General features: G+C 42.0%; 1 protein-coding gene across 2 annotated transcripts in view; it reads right to left on the minus strand.

The window, feature by feature from the left end:
* Positions 1–10355, minus strand: part of DENND6A (DENN domain containing 6A) — a 138760-nt gene extending 128405 nt beyond the window's left edge. Inside the window, exon 1 of one of the 2 annotated variants that reach the window (XR_010186961.1) lies at positions 10097–10355. Coding sequence is in view for 1 of the 2 variants with exons in the window: in XM_063940861.1 (XP_063796931.1) it covers positions 10097–10240 (144 nt within the window). In the remaining variant the exon portion in view is untranslated. The remainder of the gene's footprint in view (positions 1–10096) is intronic. The other variant, XM_063940861.1, reaches the window with a different exon arrangement.
* Between the last annotated feature and the right edge of the window lie 768 nt (positions 10356–11123).

Below are 11123 nucleotides of genomic sequence, written 5' to 3' on the forward strand. Positions count from 1 at the left end.
TGAATTTTCTTAGTTAACACATGAGAAAAAAACAACTTCTCCGAATGCAGTGTTACAGCAAACTACCTGTGCGAGGGGGTGAAACTTGGAAAACAGTTTTGAGATCCAAAATCAATGATCACTCACTCCCACTCAACTCATGCAGTATGGGTTGTTTTTTTTACAAATACAGTCTCGTTATTTAATAGCCATACCTCATATGCCGGCACTCTCTCAATAAAAGAGTAAATCACAGCTGGATAAATCCCAGGAACCAGGTAGCTGATGTCACTAAGAAATCAAAGCTGGTATCTAATTTTTGGGGACTGTCTCTATTGGGGAGGACTGATGTCTATTCTAGACGTGACTGGCCGGCTCCTGGTCCTATATTCTGACTCTGAATTACGATATTTCTTCACAACTCTAGATAAGGCAAGGCATTGTGCTACGCGAAAGCCTGGGGTCTTCCTAGTTATGAGTCCTGGTGGCAAAATAGGAGGACCACTGGAACTTCAAAAAGTTATCAGGGAGGTAACAGGAGAACAACTTCAATAGAAGACCAAGGAATGTCTATGTTATTGCTCACTAAGATGCTGGCAAGGGGTGAGTATCATTAAATCGACAGTGTCTAGGTCGACAATGTTTAGGTCGACCACTATAGGTCGACAGTCACTAGGTCGACAGGGTCTGAAGGTCGGCAGGGTTTCTAGGTCGACATGTGCTAGGTTGACAGGTCAAAAGGTCGACATGAGTTTTTCTTTTTTTTTGGTGTTGTTTTCTCCGTACAGTGACTGGGAAGCCGAATTAGTGCACCGCTTCGCTCGCCATGCTTCGGGCAAGGCTTACCGTTCCAATCGTAGTCCACGTTGATCGTTAAGTATGAAAAAGTTTTTTTTAAAAACATGAAAAACTCAAGTCGACCTTTTGACCTGTCAACCTAGAAACCCCGTCAACCTTCAGACCCTGTCGGCCTAGTGACTGTCGACCTATAGTGGTCGACCTTAACATTGTCGACCTAGACAGTGTCGATCTTCAGATCGGATCCCGCTAGCAAGCACCAACCAGTCATCCATCCTCTGACACCCTAATACACTATTCACCCTAATACACTATTCACGTGCAGCTGTATAGCTATAATATACAGCGCTTTAGCAAAGGTCAGAATTAATTGGCAGTAGCATTAATAATCATAAATAAGATGTTAAATGTTTGAACAGTTGGCAATAGCACTCTCTGCAATAGAGATGTTTAAGATGAGAGAGTGCGTTTTACTAGAGACCAGAAATGCACCGCAATGACAGACATATGAATGCCTGAAGTGTAAATATAAAAATAATACAAATTAAATATAAACAGTTTAAGTAACAGTATTCTTAGGACATTGGGGGGGGGGGGGGGGAGAAAGTAATTGTTTTCTTGCGCCCCCAGCTCCGGTCTAGAGTCATGGGCAATTTAAATTGTTTGTGAACTGGGTGCAACGGTCGTTGATGCCCATTACTTATCGCTAGCGTATAGTGGCTAAACCCAGGCAAACTACTGGGTGTGCCTACTTGGACTGCCAAAGCCTGACACTGGGTGGATTTAGGCTCACCATCCTAGAAAAGTGCGAGCAGAAATAACGCCACTTGTACCGAGCAGCACAATTGAATAGCTCCCAGTCACTATAGATGTTAGTGCGGTAGCGTAAAACTACCAAATTCTCCCTTAAAGAATCACTAAGTTCTCAAACTCTCCGTATAATACGTTACAGCAATGTGTACACATTGACAATACTGAGAATTATGGTACACCAACATCACAACATTCTGCAGTCTTTCAATCGCACAGAGCAACAGTAACATAATAGTACCCCCCACTGCTCCACTGTGCAATCATATTATAAATGTCTATGTCACAGGAGGATTGTAAAGGATAAAGAGAAAGACAAGAAGGAAAAAAATATGAAAGGAAAGCTTTAAAATGGTGCGAAGAACGTCAAGGCAACACCTTTAAGCAGTGAGTGTGGACATAAGGAAGCCAAATAGAACTTTATGGCTCCACCCTCATTGTTGATGGGTGTCTCCATCCTGTCCATTATATACAAGAATGAAAGTGTAGGCTGCATGCTAAACAATACTGAGGATCTGAGTTACAATGGCCTTTTGTGGAGCAGCTGCTGTGTTCGATAGGGATATTGCTGTGCCTGACCAAAGGCCATGTAACTGAGTAAATATCACAACGCCCAATCACAAGTGATATGAAACGAAACCCCGAGAGCATGTGTGCTATAGCTGCGTGAACCCCCTATGAGGAATTTCAATCTAGAGGGTAGATTTACTAAAGCTTCTAAAAATGTAAAGTGATGGTGTTGCCTATAGCAACCAGATTCTAGCCATCAATTCTTTATTGCATCCTAAAAATGCTAGACAGAATCTGATTGGGTGCTATGGGCAAAAACTCCACTTTTCATTTTTAGAAGCTTTAGTATATCTACCCCTAGGGGAGAAGTAAACCCTGGGTATGAACAGGTTATTTCTGTGTAGGAATTATGTGCAGCTGAATTAAGCCTTAGAGAGTGATAAAGTGGGGAGAGATAAAGTACCAGACAATCCGCTCCTAAAGGGGGGTACTCACGGGAGAGATGTGTGCTGAGCGATCTTAACACAGACCGCTCAGCACACATCTCTCCCCCCGCTCAGCACAGCGCGATGTGCTGAGCGAGGGGGAAAGCCGACGGGGGGCCGCTCACTTCACACAACGGTGAAGTGAGCGACCCGCTAGATTGAGCCTGCATGCAGCTCAATCTAGCATCGGCGATAGCGATGCGCGGGGCCGCGCATCGCTATCACTGGGGGGCATACACACGGCTGATCCGTGCTTAAAATCTAAGCAATCTAGCAAGATTGCTTAGATTTTAAGCACGGATCTCTCCGTGTGTACCCCCCTTAACTGTCATGTTACAGGCTGTGTTTGAAAAATGCTATCTTTACAGCCAATGTTATGTGTGTAAAACTAATGTAATCTGAAACACACAAGATGTTGAAGTGCTTATGTACGTTTTGTTAAATCAACACACAGATGTTTTTATTTGGTTTGGGTTTTTTAACAGAACATTTTGTAGATTTTTATTATGACCGAAAACCCCCTCAAAGGAGCTGTAACAAAAGATGTTACCTAAAAAGACTATTATAAGATACTGCACTTAGGGGGTCATTCCGAGTTGATCGCTCGCTAGCTAGTTTTAGCAGCCGTGCAAACGCTATGCCGCCGCCCACTGGAGAGTGTATTTTAGCTTAGCAGAAGTGTGAACGCCTGTGCAGCCGAGTTCTGCAAAAACAGTTTGTGCAGTTTCAGAGTAGCTCTGAACCTACTCAGCGCTTGCGATCACTTCAGCCTATTCGTGTCCGGATTTGACGTCATACACACGCCCAGCCACGCCTGTGTTTTTTCAGACACGCCTGCGTTTTTGCAAACATTCCCTGAAAACGGTCACTTGACACCCAGTAACGCCCCCTTCCTGTCAATCTTCTTGCGGCCGCCAGTGCGAAGGAAAACTTTGCTAGAACCTGAGCACAACCACAAAGAGGTTTGTACCCGTACGTCGCGCGTGCGCATTGCGGGGCATAAGCATGCGCAGAAATGCCTTTTTTTTCACCTGATCGCTGCGCTGCGAAAATCGGCAGCGAGCGATCAACTCGGAGTGACCCCCTTACTCCACCTACAAATCAAAGAAGAAACAACAAGTGACAAACCACAGCACTGTGGGCTTCACAGACGCACAAAGACCCGATGATTTACCTATATCTCTGATGTCGGCTGAACTGCGCATGTGCATCACTGGACACAATGATAGTCTGCAGCCGTTTGGAGGCGGGGAAAGGGGGGGCGATAGTAAACGGGCATTCTCCGACTTATCACTGCACTGTACTGAACAGCCCTGGGAGATAATTCCCGGCGTTATTCAACGGTCTTCAAATTGAATCGTGCCCAAAGTGCTTCGGAAATAAATGTGTTATTTAGAATGAATGCCACAACCTGAACCAGACTGCTAGATGTTAAATATAAATTGAATACAAGAACCTTCCTTCTCTCCATAGAAACAAATTGACGTAATGTGGCAATGATCAAGCATTAGTATAATGACTCAATTAAATCAAAGTCACCTGTAATCCCTCTTCAGCAAACAATGTTTCGGAAAGTACCCTGGAAGCATTTGCAAACTGTCCTTATAAATATGAATAGCACATAGGTCGTGTGTCATGTGTGACAAAAGTTTTAATGTTTTAATAAAGCATAGTGCCAGTACAAGCCCAAGTGAGCCGAGAACCCTTTAGGATCAGGAAGCCCGCTGGCATCCAGCTCTCACCAACAAACGGGGGATTATAAGGCATACATCAGGTTACTGTAATACGCCATATTGGAGTCCTCCTTTTGACACTGCTTGTGTTACTGCCTAATAACAGACAACACCTAGCTGATTCATTGCTTTCTATAATGCATTGGGGAACTTTGAACTCTATTATATTTTTTATTAAATCACATTGAGCGATGAAACACGTCACTAAACTTGTTCCCTCGATTCATTACATAGTTTGAGTAAGACAGCATATGTATCCTTTGATGCAGTAAATAATTTGTGCCTACGGAGTTACCCTCAGACTGGGAATCCTAGAAGTACCTTACAAATATTTTTTATAAAAATGCATTTATTAATTTTATTAAGCGATGAACAGACAGATTAATTACTTAAGACTGTGAAATTATCAGCCTACAACTAAAAATAATAAATAAATAAAAACACAGTAACCAATTTCACCAGATGTCACCTATTTTCAGTGATTATTAGACAGGAGAGTCTATTTAAGAAAAAAATAATAAAAAAATAATAATAAAGTATTAAATAATTCTGCTAAACACCCAAAATGTTTTAATTTTCATATACCACATGCTGGAAAGGCCGCTGTAATGCATGGGAACAGCTCAACAGTTTTTTTGTTTTTTTTTGTTTTGTTTTTTAATTGCTTGTAAAATCCGTTTCTTTTTTATCTTTTTATTTTATTTTTTTTAACGGGGGAGAAAAAAAAACCCCACTCATTCAGTTATGCTTAATTCCCGTTATTTTGGCAATTTCAATTAAAAAAAAAAAAAAAAAAAAAAACAACCATCAATCAACCTTTAAAAAACCATCAACCTTCAGTAGCACTACCCCGTACTATAATGTTAGGCTGTATCTCACACCACCTGGCCCCACACAATAATTTGCTGACTCCACATAGTCACAGACCAAAGGTCTCCAAGTAAACAAATGGAATTTTTCCAATTCACTTTCCCAGCTCCAGGAAAAATATCAGATGTAGGATTACATAAACACAGGTAAAAGTCCTCTGATATGTCTAACTATGACCATGCAGAGTTCACCTGGGTACAGGTCACATTACACAATGACATTTCCCTTCCACACTGACAAAATACTAAAACAACACAATTGGTTGTGTTTAGGATTATGGCTGCTATAGTCTTTTCTCACAAAAATGTTGCACAATTTCTAATTGGTGCCAAAAATATCAAAATATAATAACAGTAAAAAAAAATAAACAAGAAATAGCAGTTTTGTAGGTGATCATAGTTCAAAGTATTTTTTATCAAATTGAAATGAAATAGGACACCAAAGAAAATGCTGGGAAAAAAAAAAGGTACAATAAAATACAACTGAAAAACACAACGCAGAGCATTGTTTAAATGTTTTCTGTGCAAAAACAACAGTGCTAGTGTATCTCTACTCTATACATTCCTAAAATGAGGAGGCAGAAAATAAAGGTTAATTCCATATTCAAACAATTGGCTTCCAAAAAAAATTTAATTTGCACAATGCATACATTTCCAAATATAACGAGATGCCTGGAAGCTTCAGTGTAGAAAAGCCCCAATGCCAGGCCTCCTACGGCGTAATGGTGTGGCTGCACTAGTTAACAGGCATTACTATGCAATATTTAGCCCGGATCCGGTATGATATACCAGGAGACAGGATGCCGGCTGTCATTATACAGACAGCGGCATCCTGGCAGCAAGTCCATTAGCGGGCTCACTGCGCTTGCACGCTTCAGGCCCGGTGGCTTGCTTTGCTTGACACAGCTTCTATTCCCACTCAGTTGGTGGCGTGGACCCACCAACCGAGTGGGAATACCAGGCCCGGTGTCTGGCTTCCGTCCATCGGTAAAATGCCGACAGCCAGCATTTTAACTGTTTCGTATTAGTACTGCCTTGTCTACTATCTAACACTTCCAAGCTCATAAAATGCCAATAACAATGTACATCAAATCTCTTAAGGTGCCCATACACTAGACGACCTGTAAATGATGATTTCTCGTTAACGATTTCCCTTGAACTCCCCCGGCAGCTCCCCGACAGCCCTGGGCAAACAACTGAGCGATCTGCACTATTATGAAAGATTTGTAGTTCCGATCCGTCGAAAATGGCCACATCGCTCATAATATCGTCTAGTGTATGGGCAACTTTACACCTGGGGTCAGATGAGGTCTATGAAAGAATCTCCACTGACCATTTCACATTCCGATCACAAAACAAGATTAAATGGACAAAGCAGTTAAATATGCGGTCATGCCGCTGCTCCAGGCCAATGGCGCCACTGAATGCAAGTCTGTTAGGATTCAAAAGAGCCAACATGTTCCATCCTCATCTTTCACTATTTCATTATTACAAATGCTTTCACTTCAAGTCCTTCAACAACTGTTATCTCTGTGCAAACAGGATTAAAGTTCTTGCTGATGCGGGCAGGCTACAGTCAGCTTATTGATACTGTTCGTGCTGCAGATGGATGATGGGATGTGTAGTTTATACCAGGAGGGATACCAGGCCAGAAAAGTGCTATTGGGATTCACAGAAATACCTTTCTCTGGGGTTAGAATAGCAGATAAAAAAAAATTCAAATATTAACTATATTACAAATAGAAAACATTTTTATTTCAGGAGTAAAAACTAGGGTTCCATAATAGGATCCGCCTACTGATGTCCCCCCAATGTCTTCGGGTTCTTAGTCTGGGGGCTATCTTAACTTACTTTTCTATTGCAGTTTTAAATGTAACCGGTCATGATGATAATGATTGGCTATGGCAACCTGCTGGTTAGTAAATGTACCCCCTGGAGTGCGAAAATAAATAATACAGATGCCTGCTGTTCGTGTGTCTTATCCAATCAGACAAACTGTACCGCTAAGAGCTTCCAATCTAACTTCAGGCTGTCGGCATCAGACTGCTGCAGGGGCTAGCGAAGGGGGGTGGGGGTGGGGGTTTATCCTGGATTGTGTGTGTGTGTGTGTGTGTGGGGGGGGGGGGGGGGGGGTTATCCTGAATTGTGGGCACCCCAGACATGAGACTAGCAGTTTATGGTAGTTGAGGGCTTATGGCATTAGGGTACAGCACGCTACTACTTGCACCATATTATTTTCCACCTACATGGTTTTATGTTCAAATTTGATTGAAACAATAGAACATTACATTTCTCTGTAAACTGATGCTGTATGTACACTTGTTTCCGCAGCAATTAAGTAGTGACTGAGCATGGAAGCTCTTACAGTCAGAAGGAGCCACGTCCTCTACTTACGGCCTGAACGCTAATATTTACTAAGCTGCCCTTTATGCTACGTGTCCTGCAAACATTGGAATGGACAGGATTCCTGTTCGGCATGCCATGTATGTAAGTAATAGGGAATATCTTAGATCTGTGCTCCACGTTAAGGGGCAGACACATAACACCATGTGTTTTTAGGCACCTTTTTTGGTCTGCTTTCATTCATTGAAATTGTATTTAAAAATGAAACACGGAACTGTAGGAAATCTGTAAAATAGTAGCTCTTTGTTTAAACGCATATAACAGACAATGGTTTGTAAATGGTCTTCAGCATCACATCTATCCTACTATAGGCTGAATTATGAATTTGATGCATACATTGGCCCAAATGTAAACGGCTGCAGGCAAATCTCACCAATTTACTTTTAATGATAAACACTATAACCCTTCTTCCCTCCCATCTGATGCTAGATTAAAAATGGCAAGGCCTAAGATATAAGTTAACACATTTCAATCATATTCTATATCGGATAATAAAATGAATTTCCAGATCCATCCCTCATACATGATTACATAAAATCTCCAGAGACATAAGTGATCTCTCTGGAGGGAATTCAATTGTTCCATAATAGCACCAGCTCCCATCAAAAGTGACAGGAGCTATTCAACTGTTTGTGCCAGTGGGTATGATGCCGCGGGTGCCCATAACTTATCGCAAATTTCTGCTCACACCTCAGGTGCAAGCAGAAATCCGACCAAAGTAGGGCTTTTGGGCGATTTAGATATTTCTTAAGATGGGAGTAGTCTCTTTCCACAGCCAATTCCCTGCATTTAGGGAGGCACATACAATTGAATAGCTCCTTAAGACCAAAGCTTTGGTCACAATAAAGCAGCTGTTTCTCTCTTCTAACATCAAATACAGAGTCCTAGAGGAATGAAATAATAGAAATGACTGACTCCACATAGTTAAAAAAAGAACGAAACCCAGATTGGCTGAGTGTTTACGGTGACAGTGGGGTTTGGCCCAAGTAGTATCTCAGTACAAAATAGTGGGTGGCACTGCGACCTCAAGCTCCATCCTGCTTTACTGTCAGATACATCTATTAAAGCTTGTAATGCTTGCTGCTATGTGTCTCATTCTTTGCCTAAATGAACTGTTTTATATTATTACTGAGTACATAGACCCCTTACTCTCTGTATGTTTGATAAAAAGCAGGAGCTGGTTGGTTGGAGAGTGATAAAGCATTGAAAGATAAAGTATCAACCAACCAGCTCCTGTCATTTTTCAAGCACATATCTTCCCCACAGACTGTAACATGACAGGTAGGATCCGATTGGCTGATACTTTATCTCCCTCTCCAAGGTATTAGTACATAGACCCATAAGTGTAATATGTGGCCCTTTGGAAGGTTGGAGCGCGGCTTATTAGGTCCCTATAGGTATCAGGTACCCTATCACAGGTCTCTATATAGTGGAGAGGAAGGGGTTAAAAACAAAAGCATAAGGACTTATTTGCTGTATGGTGGGAAGGACGCAGTAAAATAAGGTTGTAAGCAAGATGAAAAAATGGATGGAAAAATGCTACATTTACAAAAGTTAAATGACACTACATCTTCAAATCTTGCGACCTCTAGACTTTACTCGCTGCAGGTCTGAGTTTTATCATTAACGGATATTAATATACATCAGATATAGCCACAGCCAGAACAAAGTGTAATAAGAGGAGTGATTGTGGTTTTGTGAGGTCTGTGAGGTTGGACCTTAATCACAACTTGAGCACCACACAACAAACTGATCCTATACAATGTGTAGGAGAGGACTAGTCTAAGACATGGCGGACACATTTTGTCAGCGATAAAGAGCACGAGATTGCACAGCTGTCATTAAACACTACAAACTATTAATAATCTTTGAAACAATCACTCCCTCCGATTTTCAACCTTCTCCTTAAGTACACCCAACTGCAGGTCAACGCTTTGTTGATATCCGCCTGTGGGAATAACTACTAGCCATATCTAATGACTATATTCACCATGACACATTCAGATTGTGAAGAACTCTGAATTCAATGCACACTCGTGTCACCCAACTGTTCCCTGGAAACTTCAAGTCACATGAATGTAATGTACCATGTAGCTCCACACAGCGCTTTTTCCATTATATAAAAAAAAAACAAAAAAAAAACAGTTCTTTAACCCATTTATTGCCGGAGTGCAGGTGCAAAGAGATAGGAGCGAATAATACAATTCAATGCACTGGATATGTGCGGTCAGAGGAGAACACGTATCACATCTAACACTCACTCATTACACACTCATGCACATAGTCCAGAATACAAACAATTGCAATGAAGCATAAGAGGGACTACTAAATATATATCTACACACACACACACACACACACACACAAGTCTCTGATATATATACACATATACAAGTAGATATACAGAGATGTATATACACATACATATACAAGTGAGATATACACACACATATACAAGTCGATACAGAGATGCAGAAGTACTACAACAACTTGCAGACTCCACTCTCACCTCTACTGTCTGGCCCAATTCCAGGTCGAAGCCCACCACACAGATACAGTGCAGCCAGGAGGAGAAGCGGTCCCAGGGCAGGGATAGCGGGTCCCCACCAGAAGTGTGCAGCTCCCCGGTCCCCTCCATCCCCGGATCAGACATAGCTAGCTGCGCCGAGCTTCCATCCAGCCGTCAATCAACAAAGCGCCCGCATCATCACACAGCGACGGTGCCGCGGGTCGTGCACTGATGATGTAAGAGGTGCTGGAAAGGAATCCTCCTGTGTGTGGGCGAAGAGCTTCCGCCAGGAAGTGCTGTTGTGTGGATGACCTGTATTACACTGTGTTTGAGCTGCATTGTTTGTTATGTGAACTGGTAGTGTTGCAACTGCTATGACTGTAACATGTTTTTGTTTATGAATAGACTAAAATATTATATAACACTAACTTGGTTTTATATGTATATTTGAATGTTATTAAACAAGGTCAGAGTTCTATGCCTCCAGGGAGCATGACTATTTCTGAAACTGTAACTATATACTTGTGAGTTCTGTTACTATGTAGTCATACTGGCGACATTCCTGCCAAGTCATATCTACAGTGTAATCATATTCTGCTATTGCTTTTCCCACTTGTTTTCTGATTGCAACAACCTGGTTCTTTGTAAATGAGGTACAAAACACTTTTAAATTGTTAGATTCTTGTAGGTTATTGTAAATGAAAAATAAAGAGCAGCAGAATATAAACACCCTGGGCCTGATTCAGAGACGGAATGCAGGGTTGATGCTAGATTCAAGTGGGCTAAGGGACCTTTTCCGTCAGGGGGAGGAGCCACGACACAAGGCGGAGGAGCTAGACCAGCGGGATAGTTCTTACTATCCACGCCACCAACTATTACATGTAGTAATCAGGTGGCGAGCCACCGAGCCCGAAGCGTGGCGAGCAAAGTGAACCCGCGAGGGTACTTTTCAGGTACCCTGTTCGGCCGTAGCTCCTCCCCCTAGTGACGTGTCTCCTCCCCTAGGTACGTCAGAAGGTCCCTTCTC

The sequence above is a fragment of the Pseudophryne corroboree genome, chromosome 9, assembly GCF_028390025.1.
Source record: "Pseudophryne corroboree isolate aPseCor3 chromosome 9, aPseCor3.hap2, whole genome shotgun sequence".
NCBI lineage: Eukaryota > Metazoa > Chordata > Amphibia > Anura > Myobatrachidae > Pseudophryne > Pseudophryne corroboree.